A 20,424-nucleotide genomic window follows, 5' to 3' on the forward strand; every position below is an offset into this window, starting at 1 on the left:
CATTTTCTCGTAATGTGTAGCCGCATCAACATGACACAACGTTTCAGTATTTTTCGAAATGAATGAGTCTTAATCAATGTGGATTTCCTAAAAGTTTTGTCTACCTAGTCACAACTGATGGGAAATGGGATCTTAACCTGAATCATAACATTTAAAATAGTTTTTTTTACATTAACAGCCACCTTTCAAGCCCTTAAACAAACCAATCTACTGTAATCTTTTACATTGTTTTGCATTAGTAACAGTTTATTTCCAACGATTGTAACGGAAAATGACATGAAAACGTCAGTGGCAGTGTTGAGCATGAGCATCGTTTTATTTTCTCTCTGCCGAGTCCTCTGACTTGAGGGGTTTGATGAAGCCAGAAGAAATAATATGTGCTCGGCGAGATTTACTTGCAGATAGTGTCTTAGCCATGATTTTTTAAACGATGGGAACCTTTGTCACGACAACACTAAAAGTCCAGTGACCAGTTCACAGATGGCAGCATTTTACGAAACCAATTAAACTGTGGACACACTTTGTTCACGTCTTTCAGCACAGCAATAATATTTGGCGTCATATTAAGCTGTATTACTTTGTTATTGTAACACATTGTCTTTTGCTCAGTTTTCTTTAAGGACGTTTTCACACTTGAAAGTCCAAACCAAGGTCTTAACCAAGGTCCATGCCTTTGTCACACTTTAATCCTGATAGTTTTGCTATCGCATTGTAATTTAAGAAGCAAACTAAAGTGACCTAAATTGAATCACTACTTTAAAGCTGTTAATGAGTTTCTTTTAAAGCCGTTACAATGCGCTCAATTTCTCACTGGCTGTCTCTCATGCACAGTATTTCTCAGGACAGCAGTTTTTCCAAATGAAACAGACGCCTTATACACATGCCTTTCTTTTGCAAATTTTCTGGATTCAATTTCTTAATTGCTGAATTAGTAAAATAATTAATCATGTTTTGCCAGATAATAAAAACACAATTACCCCGGCAGCAGGGCTGGACTGGCCATCTGGGACAGCAGGAGTTTTCCCTGGTGGCCGATTGACCCTGTGGGGCAACAGTTACTCAAGCAACATCAATTTGATAAGACTATAAACCAGTTTTCATTATCCTGATTAGACCGACCATTTGGCTTCTTGTGTGACACGAGGTTACATTAATAAATCCGTCTTAGTCCACTCATCAACTTTACTGTTGTGCATTTCTGCATTTTCTTCTTCTAACTATGTTGGCCTGACATTGTGCTGCTTCTAACTATGCTGCCTTTACAAAGGGAGTCAGCTGTAAACACCAGACTTATCATGATAAAACTCCTATTCTTGCTGAAACGGATTCACAGAAAACACATCATACATTCAGTGGTGACGACAACACAACACACGGTACGAAAGTGGGATTTGAAGCTCATATTCAGAACCGAAAGCAATTTTCTTGGTTTCACCAATAAAAAACTAGACTAGGAATGTGGTTAAAAATTCAAGGCAGGCAGATGAGCTGAGGATGTGCTCGGTGACCTTGCCTGAAGGCATCAACAGCAACAAGCTGAGTGGAAAACGAGGAAAAACTTTTTCCTGTGTGATGTTCACATCAGTCAAGGAATTAAAAAGTGTTCTAAATTCCTCTGCTGCCATTTTCCAGCTCCACATTGTTTCCCATACCTCAACATGGGTTGTGTCGTGTTAAAGAAATGTTGGTTAGTTTCTAAACAACATTTCTTTAACACGACACAACCATTGCTCTACTTGTCCTCTTTAATGGCTTAATGAGCCAAGAGTCCAGGCCTCTATGTGGTACATTTTGACCTGGAGGCAAAAATGTACTGAATATATTAATATGCACCATGTTAAGAGAGGCTGATGTCAGATTCATGAAGAGACTGATACTCCTGTCAGCATGCAGATGCATTCGAACGACTAAGGTTACATCTAAAATGTTTGATATGAAGTAAGAGTAAAAATCCTGTTGAAAGAACTGAATGTTTGATTATGCGGTGACATGGGTTCAGTAGATTCTGTAGGTTTTTTTGACTTAGTTCTCTGATGCTATGAAAGGCCTGTAAGACGTCAATATTGACAACAGGTTACTCAGCTGTCGATACGACGACTCCCCTCCCTGATCACTACTGTGCAGATGGCAGCGCCCCTATGAAGGAAATCTAGGCTTAGTTTTTGTGCAATGGAAGGAGCCGTGCATTTTTATATTTCTTAGTTCTCTCCCCTCGCAAATGACCTATGGGAGTGTCTCTGAAAGTGTCTAACGGCGGAAGGAACTGGACCTTCATCGCCATGGTTACAATGAAATAAGAAAAAAGGAATGGTGATAGTTTGATTACGTTCACTCAATCCAACCAAACATACCTGCTTTCCATCGACACCTTAGCTGAACAGTACATGTTTGTGTATGTAACAGTGGATTTCAGTGGGATGGAAGTGCACTTCCTTCACAGTCTTACAACTGGTAGCACTGCCTTTGGGATTCCAAATCCACGCAGAGCATATTGAATCAATAAATTGTGTTTTTTTTCCTCTCATAGCCGGTAGCATCATGTCTCCAAAGATTATGAATTGATTTAGGTTCAAAACAGCCAACCATGTGCCTCTGCCATGACAATTTTAGATTCTAGACATGTAGAACTGTAGAATCCTTATGGAGTTTTTGATGGTCAACCAACCCACCGATGCGGCAGCTCACCAGGATTTATCCCAGTATTCCCAAAGTTCGATGTACCATTGATTTAGCAAGAAGCTAGCCTCATTTTTATTTCCACCAGAAGATGCTTCACCAGCTTTGAATGTGAGATCCTGATCCTGATCCTGATATCCAGACAGAAAGCTCTGCAACAGGTCCTGGAACAACTCTCACGGAACATTGAGATGGGTCGGTGGTGAAAGCTCAGAGATCATCTCTTCACTGCAGCCTTGTTAGTTGATTTGCCAAAAGTCAAAAAGATAATGCTGACAGTGGCAGTGGAAACACAACACATACTTATTAGAAACTTTTAAGTTCACACAACAAACTCGTTGGCACATTTCTTGTTTACTTATCCTACAGATTTAGCAACATTAGCATATTTTTGTCCACCTGATGAATTTAACTTCAATATTCATTCCTCTTTTTACCATGACCATTTACACGAATCTGTTTACCTCTGTACAGGTGTCCACCAACTCCTCAAGGAAAAATCGGACTCTTTAGCTGAAAGCAGATGCCTGTTGAAGCCGATTATTACACCAGAGCTGATTTAAGATATGCACTGAAGTCCGAACATTTCCCCCCCCCCCTTACAAAACGCCCTGAAAATGACCGAATGAGCCCATGTGAGAGCATAGCAGGAAAACGTCCGAAAAATTCATAGCAAGTGAGTTGGAAAGTTGTTGACATTTGTAGATATAATAAAACAATAACTCAGGATTAAAAAGAGGTGCCATACACGAAGAAGACAACAGGTTTTGAGACATTTTGGCAATTAAAACCAATATCGAAATTTACAAAAAAATTCCAGGGACTGGATCAGAATTTATACTTCAGTGTGCATCCACTCGCCTGAATGTTCTGGACATTTAGTTGTGAACACGTGTGACCCGGACAATCTCCTGCTGCGCATGTGTGAAAGACAAACTCCGGTTAATGTCCCTGCACAATGTTCTAGACATTTCCCACAGTTCATGTCTGAAAACGACTTACGAGAACCAAACTGAAATTCTGTCTGAGAAAAGTGAAATACGAGTTGAAACTCACTTCAAATTCTCCATAGAGTTGAGTGGGTGGATATCTACAAGCAACCGCTTTGACAGACAAGGACCCATGTGTTTTACTCTTAGTAGAACAATGGGCAAAAAGCAAGCCTGGATATGTCAATACTCTCAGTTTCCATCAGGTTCAGGCGAAGTTGTGGATCTTCAGTACACAAATATTTCCTGCTGTTCGCTGTACTTTTTTCAAAGTCGACAAAATTTTCCCCTTATTCTCTGAGTTGCTGAAGGCTGATGTGTTGACTCACTGTCTCTTTTTATTCTTCAAGTGCACAGCTGGAGCCACCAGTTTGTGCTGACCACGGCAGAAAGCAGAGAGAAACATAATTGAAACTGATATCAGCAGGATGACTGTGCAGAGACAGAACTATTGAATAAAACAAGCGGTTATCAGGCCTGTGAATTATGTTTATTCAACGTATCGACTACTGTCTGCTTTCCTCAGTCTAATTTTAATTAAAATTAAGATTTTTCTCCGAGTATTTGGAAATATAATACAAGTGACTCCATTAGTTACTTTATTATTTTAAATTACTTTTTTATTAGTTTGTGAAATGACCTTGACGTGTTAAAATGACCTTGATGTGTTGAACACCCTGGATTTATCAGTGCTGTGAAAACGATTTGCAAGTGAAATGTCACACTAAAAAACTTTAAATGCGACTTTGTGCAAATTAAGCTTTTGTGAAATCGGAGGGGGAAAATATGCACCCTCACACGTTGCAAAATCAGTTTTTTGGTGACGATGTAAAACAATATTCGGGTCAAGCAAAGGTAAGTATGGACCAAGGGAAAATGGGCGAGCTGATGTGACTTGAGAGACCATGTATTAGCATTATGACAGGACGATAATGAGAAGTGGAAGAGGAACCTGGGGTTTTCCATGCAAACCAGGCTCAGAGCGCGGATAGAGCCGAGACATAGCAGACGAGAGGCACAGCAGAGTGTGCTCATGAATAAAACATGGTATCATAACAAGAGAGTAAAACTTTACTCCTTAAAACCTGAGTTTACAGATGCAGAATGCTTCCCTCTGCCCTGAGACTGCCAGGACCTGGGACATTTTTGTTTTGTCGTTGTCACTCGGAACAGATTTCATAAGTTGTAAGACTATGATAATAAAGAAAAAGCTTCTAGGCAGTTGCCATCAATCAAATTGTATCTGTATAGCCCATATTCACAAATCACAATTTGTCTCATAGGGCTTTAACAAGGTGTGACATCCTCTGCCCTTAGTCCTCAACAAGAGTAAGGAAAAAAAAAAAAAAAACCTTTTAACAGGGTAAAAAGAAGGTAGAAACCTCAGAGAGAGCCACATGTGAGGGATCCCTCTCCCAGGACGGACAGAAGTGCAATAGAGCCTACTCTGTACGTTTAAGAGTAGGCTTAAAACCTTCCTTTACGATAAAGCTTATAGTTAGAGCCGGTCCAGGCTTGTCTTAGACCTGCTCCTAGTTATGCTGCTATAGGTCTAGATTGTCGGGGGACACATGACACACGGAGCTTCTCTTCCCAGCTTCTCCTTCCTCTTCTCCTTCCTTATCACATCAAAGAAATTAATATCTCATCAATACATGTTACTGGCTTCACTTCTTCCCCGGAGTCCCTTTGCCTTATCGTCCGCAGATCCAGGATTATGATGGTGGATCGCGTATCAGAGATCGTGATCGTAATGGTGGATCCAGTATGGCGGATTCTGTATCGTGCTGGCTGATCGTGATAATAATGGTGGATCCTGTATCGTGTTGGCATCTGATAATGGTGGTGGACCACGATCGAGGTGGCAGCTGATGGTGGATCCTGATGGCGGCAGTGGACAATGACTGTGGACTATAGTGGCATCCGATCTTGATGGTGGATCGTGATCATGGTGGCTGCTGACCATGGACTATGATTGCAGCAGGACTGCTTGATATATAGTATTTCTCCTCAGATACTCGACCATTACTGACAATAATCCATCAATTCATTGACCTTCAGTTATGCTTCACAATGTTTATTCTAATCAATGCTACAATTACCTTTATCTTGCTGATGTTCTCCTTTACAGTTGACATGTATTGCACTTCTGTCCGTCCTGGGAGAGGGATCCCTCACATGTGTCTCTCTCTGAGGTTTCTACGTTCTTTTTACCCTGTTAAAAGGTTTTTAGTTTTTCCTGACTCTTGTTGAGGGTTAAGGACAGATGATGTCACACCTTGTTAAAGCCCTATGAGACAAATTGTGATTTGTGAATATGGGCTATACAAATAAAATTTGATTGATTGATTGATGAATAGATGTCACGTGTAAAGGAGAACATCAGAAAGATAAGGGTATTTGCAGCATTGATTAGAATAAACACTTTGTAGAATAATGGAAGGTCATTGAATTGATGGATTAAGTGAAGCTTTTTTTTAAATTTCTCCTTTGGGCAAATGCAGACTGATTTACATGCCTCTAGTTCTTCATTTTGTAGCCCTCCGTCAGTCATCATGTGCTGCAGCTCATCCAAAATGCAGCAGGAGGGCCACTCAACTAGAATTAGCTCTAATTATGACAAAATGTATTATTCAGTTAACCTTAATAACATTAATGGCCTTTTAATTTGAAAGAGTACCTACTTGTATTAACTTTCTCTACAAGAAATAGACTTCCTAATGGTTTACTATTTTACTGCGAGAGTGAAACAGCCTTCTTGCCGTAATGAAAAATGCCTGAGTTGATTCATTCCGTGATGAGATGAAGCACTTCACACCAGAGGGAGCGTGAGTCACTCCACTGCTTGGGGGAAGGAGAAGAAGAAAAAAGACGGGAGGAGACTTAGAGGAGAAGGATCAAGAGTAAAGGGAAGGAAGTCAAGGGTGTGTTTGGAAGGAGAAAAAGAAAGAGGACACAAGAGAGGAGGAGATGAGAGGACAGGTGTGGTTCTGGCTTCAGAGGGAAGTAAAAAAAATGTAATTTCGTCTGTAGATGCGATGGCACAGATGCGTTTTGCTTTCAAAGTTCGTGTCTGAAAAAGTTGTAACAAGATTTTATTTTTCGTCTTAATAAAGTTGGGCAGGTGCTGCGAGCTCTTTGCAGACAGACCTGTGAACTTGTTTGGTTTCCTTGACAAAACTAGTTTAATGGGAGAATTTGTTAATTCTACAAATACTGCGTAAAAATGCAAACAGTTTGTCATGTCAGAATCGAATTAGTAAACCCGATAAAACAGGATAAATTTTGGAAATGTATTTGGAATAATAAGAACTGGTTATTGGGGGGGAAAGTTTGAACACCTGCATGTAACCCAGAAAAGAGACAGGTGTTGTAAAGTTTTTGTCGAGCTTCTGGAGAAACTCTACAAAAAGAGACAGATGAAGGTTTTCATGCAAGACATCCCTGAACTAATGGCTTAAAAATCGCTCACAGTCAAACTATTAATGATGACAGATGGGGCTCTGTTAGAGGGAAAGAGTCTTTTGTTCATGGCTTCCAACAGAGACACTTACCAGAATTATAGCATTAAAAAACAAGGGTTATTCCGGTTCCTCAAAAAAAAGGGTCTGAGTCACTCTTTGCTCCTTAAGACTTCACGGCATTTCAACGTTACAGTTGTTCAAGCGTTGTAATGCTCCAGTCTAATCAGTGTTTCCTATTTTTTTTTTTATTCTTCAAGGGAGCAAAAGAGTCAAGTCTATGAAAGTGATTGAAAGCCCCAGCTCCTCAGTGGTAAACAGAGGCCGTTGTTGCTGTCAAAATGGTCTTTGAGAGTTTGCTGGAAGACACAGAGGTAAAGATGCAGCTCAAGGACATGTCCTGTGAACAATTAAAAGACAAGATGCAGTAAGATTAATAAAATGAGACCCTGGTTCCAGGGATTTAAGAGGAAAGATATGTCAGGAAACTCTGTGAAACTAATTTGGAAAAGTTAAAAGATGTGGGTGAAGATTTAAGATGAGTTCTGTGGATTTTCACCACAGCCACATTGCAAAGAGGGTTTTTCTGTCTCTTACAAAGTTTTTGCCAAGTAACAAATGTTTGTATCTAATCATAAACCGGCAAGTATCAATGATGAATCATCACCTCTGCCAGGGAGGTTGTGTTTTCATTGGTGTTTTCTTTGTTTGTTTGTCTGTCATCAGGATTTCTGAGAGGTCGGACATGATCCCAAAGAACAGAATCAATTTTGGAGCAGACCCGGATAACATCTTTCAGTTTCTTTAACATGGTGAGATTCAGTGTTATCCTCTGAAGAGGAGTGCATACCTCCACCAAAGAGGTCATGTTTCCAGCCCTGTCTGCTTGTTGGTTTGCTTGTCAGTTGCCTTAGTGGAGGAATGTGGCCTTAGTGGAGGTATGTGCTCTATTAAGTGCCAGTCCAGTTTAATATGTGTATAACAACCAAAACTTGAATGTCAATGTATCAAGGTCCCAAATCAAACAATATTAAAAATAAATAGTTCAATTTCACGTTTTCAATGGGTTAATACAGTAGTAGGAAGGGCAGCTGAAATAATGTCTTAAGCATCTGAGCAGGAGGAAGAGATTGCCTGTAACTCAAGTTCGCACTTACAATTACACTTGATTAATCACTTAATTTGTTCAGTAATAGGCAATTATTCACGTGATGGTAGTGATAGTGAATTTGTGTAATGAGCACATAGATACTCAAACCTTTGTGTCTGGTGGGTTTTGTGTAGAGCAACGTCTATCTGGGGGGAAATCCCTGAAAACAAAAAAAGGTTTTAATTCAAATTCATCAGCAACTGTGCAGGGCTCCAGTGTTCAGAGACGAGGCTGCCTGCTGCTCCTGTTAACTTAGGACTGAGCAAATGAGCTGAATGAGGGCTGGTGTGGTTACATAAGCACATTACAGCCCGTGCATGCATGCAAGCACACACTCCACACTCCACACACACACACACAAACGGGAACAACTCGGTGTTGCATTTTGCTGCCTGCAGTCTATCATTAACCTTGACTGTATTTCCACTGTGACCCCCACACACACACACACACACTCCTGCCCTGCTCTCTCTCTCCCCCTCTCTCTCCCTCTCTTTCAGGCTGGATCAGGAGAGGTTAACTATCAATACGCGGGGCTGATGAGGGATGTGCCAGTGTGTCACAAGTGCTAGTTGTTTTCGCAGATCTTTCCCATAATTTAGATGCATGCAGCTGCAGTTCTTCATCGCGTAGCGACGCACTGGGCACTCACAGGATTGTCCGTCATGTCACCATATGCTGTACCAATTAAAATGATTACAAACCTACATTTAGATCTCGGGCTTTGCTGAATTTATGTCTCTTTTTCACTGCAACTCGTGCCAAATAAAACCCATTAAACCTGATGGAAAATATGCCTCCCAATCCACTTTATAAAAAATATAGAGTGTCTTGTTTTTAGACAGTTTGATGCTAATCAGTTGACATGTAGGTTTGTGTTAAAGCCCTGACGCAGTATAATAAATCTATTCTGTAAATATCTGTCTAAAATTAAGGTTGACTGTTTCAAACCTTTCTGGAGTTTGCATGTTCTCTCCGTGTCTGGGTTTTTGTCCAGGGACGCAGGCTTCCACCCACAGTCATGCAGACTCGGGTTGGTTTGATTGGAGACTCTACATTGACCTGAGGTGTAAATGTGAGCCTGAATGGTTCTTTATCACGTTGTCCCAGGGATCCACCACCTAACCTGTACCCTGCCTCTCGCCCAATGTCAGCTGGGACTCGCTCCGGCAGCTAACCCGCTACACGACCCTCCGAGGATAAGTGGTGTGGATAATGGATGGATGTTTTCAAACCTTATCAGGGTTACTACTTTTTTTTTCACCCTCAAATACTTTATTTAAACATCTCTCTACCACTGTGATTCAGTGACTAACAGAGCGGCTACAAAAGGTCACACCTCACCAGGACATTTAAAAGTATAAAATACACCAACCATTGGCTCTAGCTCATTCAGAGGTCACAGGTTCACTCAACACAAACTCAAAAAGCCAGTACATCTGAATTTGAACCGGTCATGGAGTTCGCAAACAAACGCTATCTGGCAGCGGAGTGCGGGGCTGCGTGGAAGAGGCGATACAGCTTGAGAGGCTGAGTAAATCACAGACTCACTCTCAGTTCTGGCAGCCATTTTGTTCGTGTAAACAAATCAAATGCCGTTTGTACTTCCAACTGTCATTACCGTTTGGAATTTACTTTGCAGTGCCACAACGGAGGAATGTGCTCCGTACTGGCGTGCGAGTGTAATTCATCGGTCCGTGCGGGAAACAAAATGATCAATTGCACAAAAAACACTCCACAAACCGTGTAGATCTACATCTCGTATTCATTTAGTGCTGTAAAACAGACAGACAGCAGGAGGAGGAGATTTTATTTCCCTTTCAACAAACTAACAGCACTGATTGAGTTGTTCAAGCTCTTAAATTTGATTTTTAAATTTAAGAGTGTGTGCGTGCGTGCGAGAGAGTGAGCTGAAATCAAACAGACGTTAGTTAAAGCTGCATTGTCACTTACAAAGCAACAGAGTCATCCAAATGTTTAATATTTTACCTCAGTATGGTTTTTCCTGACTTTTCCTCTTTCTGTTGGTGAGACTAATCCTGAGGTAAATTCCCCACTTTCAATAAATTGTCCCTCACTTAGAACTGCCCGTTCCAACCCAGGCTGTTGGAAATGGGCTGTTTGCTCGGGCCTGTGGTGATGCTGGTTGCAGCTTTTCTTTCTGAAACTGTAAACGTGACCTGCAGTAATTGAGCCGCAGCAAGTAAGGACCTGCTGCAGGACTCAGTCCACAGAACCCTGAAGCTGCACCACCGCTTGCTGCACAAAGTTCACTGAGGCTGGACTCAGTATGCAGAACCAGAATCAGTTGTTGACGCTGCGGTCGTGAAAGTGCCTGTGAGCACGATGTTGTCGTGATGGACGATGTCACTTACATTAAGGAGTCCCAGCCGTCGCTGATACAGAGCGCTCTACAGAGATGTCTGTTTACTGATGTTTATCGATGAATCATGTGTCCAAATCGCACCATATTTGACATTACACTATCTTGGGCCCTTAATAATGCTTGTGCCAAGTGTGGAGCTGATATGATGAGCAGTCCTTGAGTTCTGCTAGACACAGACAGACAGAGATTTCTGGAATAAGTAGATATAAGACTGTTCCTTACTTAGAACATTTAAATCAGATGTTTTCAAAATCGAGACTGAGCCTTTGAGAAAGTAACGTCCTCACCACACCTTAGTTTACTTCTCTTCTTTCATTGAGTTTCTGGATGCCTATATGAGCATGATTACATGTTTTAATCCCATTTAACGACTGTGCAAAGATATCGTAATGTTATTGTAATCATATTATAATTACACCAAACACATTAAATAGGTCTATTCTGAGACATGTTTTGGTTTCTGACCAAAAAAAAATGAGGGAAAATGAGAAAAAGTAATAATCCCATAAAATAATGTATCTCTGAACCATCTCTTGAACCAAATCACACACATTTAGCCTGTTTAAAGTGATCTCATCTTGACTAGCTAATGTAGTAATTAATACAACATACAGTTTTACTTCCATTCACTGAGCCTCCCATGAAACTGTTTGCACCCGCTGCAGGGGAGACCCGCCTCCCACTTTAAAAACCTCTGATTACAGAGCAAATGCACATATGTGTGAAATGGGATTAAGCTAATTTGATCACATCTGCACGGGGTTGATTCTTACTGTGCTTGGTTCAGCGGGGATATGTAAACCAGTAGTTTGAAGTATAACCTACAATGAACACATAGTTTTGCTGCAAGGTGTCTTTTTGAGGTGTCCTACTGAATTAGATTTTTATTTTTTTTTACCTTCAGGTTAAAATCTGATGAAACAAGCTTCACCCAAGTGAGTCGAATAAAGATTATTGATCATTATTGCAGTCTCTATAGGAGCAACATAGAAGGGCAGGGACCTTGTAGAGCTGTGGGCTACATCCAATTCAGATATTTACATAGATTACAAGTCTGACCTTGTTCGGGCTGATGACATTTCTTCAGCCCTCGTAGATCTTAGTCCTCAAACATAACACATCAAAAGGTACTTTGATTGTCTTTCAAATGTTAATGTGTACACATCTAAGTGTGCGTTTGTGCCCGTGTTTAAGTTAACAAACGAGGTTAGCGGAGCGAGTGGAGGAAGGGGACATGTCAGCTGTCAAGTGCCTGTCAGGTTATGTAAATGCAGGGCGAAGGCAGGAACACAGCGAGGACACCACGCTCAGGGAGCTGGAAAAAAAGATTTGCGTCACCGTGCATGATCAATCCCCCATCGATCCCCTGCAGTGACATGATCTTCCAATACCCACTCAGTGTCAGAGGTACCACGCCAGTCACATCCAGAACCCCCACACACACACACACCCTCAAATAAACACAACTCATTGAGCACGGATGGAAAAAAAAATACATACATTTATTTTACAAGAAAGGGCACATAATTTTTTTTGTACAAACTGTAAACTAAATACTGTAATAATTCTGAGGGTTATAAGCTTTGACATCACTTTCATGAATGAAACACCCAAAAACATGGAAATAAATAAATATATATTTATATATATATATATATATATATACTGCAAATAGACAGTGAATGTTGCATCTCACTGTAAATTATAATCCCACGCCGGAGAAAACATACAGCATGTAAATTTGCTACACACATTAAGGATTCTCGAAGATAAAAAGCACTTGTGTTCATCACGACTACATTTTGAACATCATTGTACAATACTCTATCTCTGCTCTCCCATCCCTAAATACTGCCATTTCTATTTTTCGTAGTTTTCGTATTTTTTTTGACATGAAACTTTGAATTGATGTCGAGGTAGGGACTCCGTCGTTCTCCTAGACAGTTGAAGTGAGCTGAAACGTCATCATTAGAATAAAACCCACATTCCCAGGGCCTGGCAGTGTTGCTTTGAGCCTTTGCGTCTTAACCCGTGCCCATCCCACCACCAAAGGAAGAGGAGGAAGAGGAGGAGGAGGAGGGATTCTGCACTGTCAGATGTACAGTCAGATGTTAAGTTGTCATTATTCATGCAACTACACTGACTGGGAGACCCAGTGCTGTCATTAGAGCCTCCCCCAAAGCAACTCGTAGGGCAGCCTAGGGGGAGACACTCCAGATCAAACAAAGCATTCTGCTTGTGGGGCGGTTTCCTGCATCGCCCTGCTCGGAAATCACAGCAGTGGCAGATGGAAAGATGAGTCACTGAGTTGACAAGGTGAAAGCTCAGAGGGGGGGCGGGCGCTTTTACATGGAGCCAAAATACAGCAGAGATCATTTCAACTCTCAGCTGGAGGTACGCTTCTATAAAAAAAACATCTGGTAAACCTGTAAATGCCAATGATGTCAGGACAGATGACAGATTAATCTCTATTATCATTAAAAAGTACACCCCTTCACTGCCCCCACGAACTTCGGCTTATAAAACACTGGTTAACTCACAGTATAAGCTACAGTACAGCCACATTCAGCCAAAAAAGAAAGATTTTGGCAACAGCAATAGTATAAGAACAATAATGAAAAAACAGCCAGGTGGGGCTTTGATTCGGTGCTTTGAACTACAGCAATGGAGCGGTAGGCCCTGTCTGTTTAATAATAAATTCAATCTGTGTTAACATTGGGAACGCTCATCAAGTCGACAGAGGCAGCCAAGAGAAAGAGAAAAGGGAATAGGAGGATAGAGTGCGGAGGCGGAGGGAGAAGGGGAGGACCAAATCGTCCTCAAGGCAGTTCTCTCCCATGTCCGATCCTGACAGATTATGTGCAGTCCACAATTTATTGCCTGTTCGAGACGGCTTGTGTTTTGGAATAATTAGGGATGAGCTGGTGAAGAGTGAAAATGGAGGGCCGTTGAGCTGATATGGTCGAGAATTTCTAAGAGGCAATTGGCAGCACTTGTGATGGGGTGTAATGTGGCAGTGGTAATAGAATTTGAGCAATTGGAAAAATTTAATTAATTCACAATAAAAAAATATAAACAACTTAGTCCAGTTCATAAATATTGGTTTTTGAAGTGATCGAGCAGCAAATGGCAGGGGCAGAGGACATGGAGGCAGAGAGGACAATGAGTTGCTTTTGTGTCACTGGCCGAGCCATGTATTGAGCTAAAAGCTTTCCCCCGCTCTGTTGCCATCTAGATAGCATTGGATTTTCCACAGCAGGAAAATCAAATGCTTCGTTCAAGACCAATTGCTTTCTATCGGATCAGTTCTTCCCTTCCCTGACGAGCAATAGTTTCACGCCTTCATGGACAAACACAGCACAGGGTGGACGCCCGACTAACAATGGCAGAAAAAAATGCAGAGACTTGAACCAGAGCGCCAACCGTGTCCAGCTCTGACAGTTATGCTTAACATGCATTGACTTGCATTTACATAAGCTCTGAAAAAATGTACACTTTAATTTCATTCAAGCTATGAAAAAAACTATAATCTTCATAAATTCTGGTTCAAATTATTTAGGTAGCGATAAAAAAAAAGTCTTGAAATTGTCCATTACAATGGCCACAAACACATACAACTTAAATTAACCAACAACTGAAAGAAGATATAACAAATTTAACAAATTTAATAAATAAGCGTTAAAATGCACCATAGAAAAATTTGATTTTTCAATAGATATTCTCGGTTTGTTAGCTTATAGCTTATGGTGGCTAATGTTAGCTTATGTTAAAAAATGTTAGATAAATTAAAACATATTCCTGCTGCTTGGCTGTTTTAGACAATTATTATGTAAATTTGTCTAACTTTTAACTCAAATTTGAATATTTCAAATGTCAATTTCATCAGTGCACAGAGTAGAAGTAAGTATAAGCACTGCAAAGTGTTGAAAACTATATCATTGAAATGTATCAGGCAGCAGTAGTTTTACAGCAAATCTGTGGCAGGTACATTCATTCATAATAAGGACTACCTTACTCAAAACTGCCTTTTCTTAACGACTTTATTCTAACGTCAACACTTTCTGTACATGGTAATCATATATTTTAGTGCTGCGTCCTTATTTTTAAAATGCAACTGTGCAAAGACAAATCTCTGGGTGAGGAGAATCAATACAAATATGTCCAGTATCTTCAAGGTATTCCTCATCATGACGATGTTTTATCCTGGACTCCCTGCAAACAGAGCCGTCACACTGCATGCTCCACATCCCCACTACAGCACAGCATGGATTCCAGCATGAGCAATTTACAAAATCAGATATCTGCAAGTTTGCAAAAGGTCACTAAGTGTCACTTGGATTCCAGCTGAGCAAACTCTGCTGCTGCTGCTGCTCTGCTTCCTCTGTCCAAGTGCGGAAGTTTAGACGTGTACAGATTTACATTCTTTTTTAATTACGTACCGACGGCCTTCGCCAAAAATAGAATCATTAGTGCCGCTTTAAGTGGTCAGAGTAGGGACTTAAAATGGAGGGCTGCCAGGGGAGCGAGAGAGGAGGGAGCAGGCCCGAAAGAGTGAAAGAAAGCATTAAAGAAAACGTGGCGCAGGTGTAAAGGGCCCGTGCTGATTGAGGAAGTGGTGGGGAGGAGGAGGAGGAAGAGGAGAGAAGACTTTGAGAATGGTGAGGAAAAAAGGGCAGCAGGAGGGAGAATGGGACTTTGCTGACAGAGCAATGGAGAGGAAAGGGCTCAAGAGGTGGTTTGCAGAAGAGAAGCAGATGTGGGAGACAAAGCTAATGAAGTGAGCGAGCCAGGAAGAGAAATGGAGAAAAGTTCAGGTGAGCCCGTCCGGTCGGTCCCAGGTGGAGATGACCAAGGAGGGCTCAGAATAGACTACAGAGGAAGGAGAGTTGACCTTATAGGAGCGCCTCGTTCTATGCCCCATTCTTTGTTTCTGTCTCTCACACACATCTGTCAGACCCTGGACATTTCGAGCTCTATGAGGATTTGGATCCGGAAAATAATAGGGGGAAAGGGGGTTGTAAAAATGAAATATCTTGGCTTAAGGTATGGAACTCCATCACGTGCATCCCACCTGTTTTAGTTTGGATCAGAACATTGTTACTTTGGTGTATGAAGTCATCTTTAAAAAAATAAATAACAACTGCAATACAGGTGATTCGGTTTTGCAACAAAATCACCCATAGAAACGTACTGAAGAGAAATAACTGCAAAAAACAACTAATTATACCGTACCAAAACCAATTCACCAACATTGTTCTCGCTTCCATGAAACACACATATAAAGCACCTATACCAACAAGACATTTTTTCTAATGGTTACTACATCTTGCTTGACTGTATATACTGTGTTGAAGTCCTCCCAGGACAGTGTCAGTACTGTACAGTATGCACGTGCAGATATACACATCTTTCTCTGAATACTGTTCAAAAATGTATACATGTGCACATAGCTAGTGTTCTGCTTTAATATTCACATTATCAACATTTATCATCAAATGTGTCAATTTCATCAATAAATGCTGAGAGTATTTTGCAGATAGTTATATCCAGGATAAAGTGCCTTTACTTTTAAACATTCTGTAGGTTTTTCCATGTGGATTTATGTTGACAGTCTTGACGTCCCTGTCCCCCTTACTGTTTCAGGCATATTCTTAGAGATGTCTGTCTCTTTTGTTTCTCTTTGCTGTCCTTCCATTTAAGCTTATCTCTTCCCCTTGTGCGTACATACATGCCTCGGTGTACTCCAATCTATCTTTGCCTTTTCTCAACATGACACAGCTTTATGCTGTCCGTTCTGCGTTATGGGATTGATCTTTTCCAGCGTGACCTCAGTGTCGCTGTCTAAATTCCCAGAGATGGCTGGGGACAGTTTCTCCAGGGCGTTGTTTACCATCCCTACCTCGATCTCTCCTCCACATCCGTCCTTCTTCTGTAACTCCTCCTCCTGACACAGGATGCTGTGTGGAATCACGTAGTTGGCCGAGTGGTTGCCCTCCTTTGGGATGTGACTCTTGGGCTGATACTGGCAGTTTGGGTTTGAGGTAGGGGCACCCATGTTGTTGTTAATACTGACGATCTCAATGGCGTTGCTCCCTGGGCAGAGCCGGTGGCAACCCAGGAGGATGGAGAAGGCCTTGCGGAAGTCAGCGTTGAAGGCATAGATGATGGGGTTGAGCGAGGAGTTAGCCCAGCCGAACCACACGAACACGTCAAAGGTGGTGGGGCTGATACAGAGGAAGTCCGTGGCACCATCTGGCAAGTTCGGCTCACAGAACGGAACCATGCAGTTAAGGATGAAGAAGGGCAACCAGCAGCACACAAACACCCCCATGATGACTGAGAGTGTCTTTAAGACTTTGGTTTCTCGTTTGAACGACATTTTGAATGAGCTCTCACTCTCTATGGTCGAACTGTTCCCCATGCTGCTGTGGCGGTTTTTGGCACTCTCTGCTGCCCGCTCCAGGGCAGATATTCTCCGTATCTGTTTCTGGGCAATGCGGTAGATCCGGGTATAGGTGACGATCATAATAGCCACAGGGATGTAGAAGCTGATAAGGGAGGAGGAGATGGCGTAAGTCCGATTAAGGCTGGAGTCACAGTTGTCAGGGGGAAGATCACCGGGATAAGTTCCATTTAGCTCTGCGTAGCTAGTGGTCTGAGCTTTGTGCCAGTTAAGCTGCACAGGAATGAAGGAGATAAGGACGGACAGGGTCCATGCCACGCTGATCATCAGACACGCCACTTTAGGGGTCATCTTGCGTTCATAGCGGAATGGGCTCGAGATGGCCCAGTAACGGTCGACACTAATCACACACAGGTTCAAGATGGAGGCAGTGGAGCACATTATGTCAAATGCCACCCAGACATTGCAGAAGGCGCCAAACGGCCAAAACCCCACGATCTCTGTCGCCGCCTTCCATGGCATTACCAAGATAGCCACCAGAAGGTCAGAGATGGCCAGAGAGATGACAAAAAAGTTGGTAACCTTTGACCTGAGGTGTCGAAACTTGGTGACAGCGGCACACACAAGTGTGTTGCCTAGCAGCGTTGTGAAGATGAGGAGGGAGAGGAAGCATCCTGTCAGCACGCGTTTGGACGAGTCTCTCTCTGGTAGCAGCTGCTTGCCGTCTTGAACCGTTGAGAAATTCTGATCCATTGTTTATGTTACACCGCTAATAAAGTGAGAGAGGGGGTGGGTGAGGGGGGTGTCAACAGTCACCCCATCACATCCCCAGCCCGCAGCAGCTGCGCCTCTCTGGGGAAGAGTTTTAGACGGACAGCGTAGCTGGCGGAGAGGTCAACTGTCTCGGCACCAGCTCTCCCACAGACTGGGTCATCCATAGGCTCCTTGTCACCACCACCATCCTTGCAGAAGAGTTGCTATAAATATTTCAGAAATATCTTTTCTGAAATTTGCCCCACAAAAATTCCTGGTCGATAGATTCCTGCAGCAGCTGTACAGGCAGCAGACATTCTACTGAGGAAATAAGGAAGAATATTCCAGCAGTTCTCTCCAATTACTCAAAAAAAAAGGCTGCAGTAAAAAGGATATTTAATGAAAAGTCATCGTTTGCTCCTCTCACTGTTTGCCACAGCTGTCAAGCCCTCAGCCAAAGTTTCACAGCATATTGTTGCCGAGCTATTGAGTAAACAGAAGCTTGGCCAATCATTAGACTTATATACCACCTCATCAATAACTTGTATTGATGGATTTCGCCCTGCGTTTATCTGATTTGTTTAATGATCCTCGAGGCGTGTCTGTGTGATTATACTGGTGCCTGCATTGACGCTGGTCCACCCCGGGCTGCTATAGGTGCTGTTTTCTATTTTTATTTATTTGTATGAACGGAGCTCCCTGTCGGTACATGGCACCGTCTCCAGCCAGAACATTTCCACCTGAGCGTTGAGCCAAAAGAAAAAAACGAGGCTGAAAACAGCATTGAAAAGTCTCAACAGTTCATTTGGAAAAGCAGAGGCATGCGTGTTAAATGTCTCAGAAGCGCATCAAAATCTCAGCTCCCTTTTGCATGCTTCCATGTCGCTGTAATCCAGGTGCGAGTCCATGCGTGTGCACACAGCAAAAAGACGACTGGTCAGCTTTTAAAAACACATTCAAGAGTTGTTATGGCCACCCACCTAAATGATCTATGGCTGTGCACTCCCCGTGTTGAAGTCTTTAAAAACAGACGAGTAGTTTATATTCTTAATATTGCGCCAGCGTGCGCTCCGCTGCGCGGATGAGGACAGCTCAGGACCAGCGGCAAAGTCTTGTGCCGGTTGAAGTGAATCCAAAATCAACTCCGCTAATTAAGCGGGCAAACGAAAATATCCAGTCCTCCAAAGATCCACATCTCCTCGGCATACATCCAACTTGTATCTTGGTAAGGAGTGAAAGGGAAGGAGCTCAGCCTCCTTGCGCTCCCCTCCATGGGAAGTCAGTCATGTCCCCCCCGCTGCCAGGGGTCCCCAGGTGTTTTATCGCTCCTTATGCTTTTCTTTTTGGGCTCATCCTTCACGCAGTTACCCTGCGATGTGTCTGCGGTCCGACTTGCCGGCGGAGAGTGATGGGAATGACCCTGGTCTCTCCAAGACCGTTTTCCTGCGCGCTCCTCTCTCTCCGCTCAGCTGCTGCCCGCTGCTGTGCGCCACGGTCTCTGCCACAACTGCTCCATCTATCCAGGGGGAGACGTGAGGACCAAAGCCACCCAAATGTTTGCTCCTATGAACCCCCTTTGTGGCTTAAGTGTTTGGCCACACGATTTATGATGGCATATACTCCTGCAATCAAAAGGTATAACTGTGTTGTATTGATTTAAACTTAGAATTTGGGGAGAAACTGCATAGAAAAACAGTTTCTCACAGTTTATGTGATGTCAATTTATAAAACCTGACATCCTTATTTTTCTTATATATTTCCAGGTTAACAAAATGATAAACTGTCAGCCTACAACCTCCATCTGAACCTCACTATTATACATGTTTTTACAACAACGGTTATGATGGCATTCTCTTTATTTGCACAAGCTGTGTTTTAGACTTCACCTACAGTGAGAAGAGCTGAAATAATAGTGAAGTCACAAAAAGAAAAGAGGAGCTAAAAATGAAGGTGCCGTCCTGAGGTGAACCAGCAGCGAGCAGCCATGCACACGGAGGTACAATGAGGCCATCTACTGGGTGCATTGTGGGAGAGTGTGTGAGAGTGATGGGATCTGAGAGAGGAGGACACACCGCACACACAGTCTCGCGTGTCCTGCTCCGCTGCGCTCTCTCACGCGCGCCTCTGAGCTTCGCCGCCGCGGCGCGTCATCGGCCTCTCATCCTTTTACGCATGACGCGCGCGGTTCAGAGCAACGATGGCCGGGGAAAAGATCTGTCATGCCGGCACCGTTCCATGTCACTGCCACCTTTCACTACAGTTTCAATATCTAGACTAGATTCTGAATGTGATACATGAATATGATATATAACTGCTGACCTGTTTTTTTCTTTTTTCTTTTGCGCATTTGCATGTTGTTACAAGACAAAGTGGAGAACACGTGTAATATACGGTCATAGCAGAAACCCAGGCTATAATTATATTATGTCAATAATTTAACAGGCGGAGGGGAGAGTCTCTCTCTCTCTCTCTCTCGCTCTCTCTCTTCATTGAGGCTGGCAGCGGCAGCGGCGCCGCTGCAGACACGCAGGCGGCGTGGACACGCGCACAGACGCGTGCGAGCCGCAGCAGTTGTTGCATAAACGTCACCTCGATAAACATGACTG

General features: G+C 42.6%; 1 protein-coding gene across 1 annotated transcript; it reads right to left on the minus strand.

The window, feature by feature from the left end:
• Positions 1-12,143: 12,143 nt before the first annotated feature.
• Positions 12,144-19,336, minus strand: drd1b (dopamine receptor D1b). Its single transcript, XM_035179529.2, has one exon. It carries the CDS (start codon positions 17,816-17,818, stop codon positions 16,427-16,429), a length of 1,392 nt encoding a protein of 463 aa, XP_035035420.1. The 5' UTR covers positions 17,819-19,336; the 3' UTR covers positions 12,144-16,426.
• Between the last annotated feature and the right edge of the window lie 1,088 nt (positions 19,337-20,424).

Source organism: Hippoglossus stenolepis, chromosome 15, assembly GCF_022539355.2.
Source record: "Hippoglossus stenolepis isolate QCI-W04-F060 chromosome 15, HSTE1.2, whole genome shotgun sequence".
In the NCBI taxonomy this organism is placed as follows: domain Eukaryota; kingdom Metazoa; phylum Chordata; class Actinopteri; order Pleuronectiformes; family Pleuronectidae; genus Hippoglossus; species Hippoglossus stenolepis.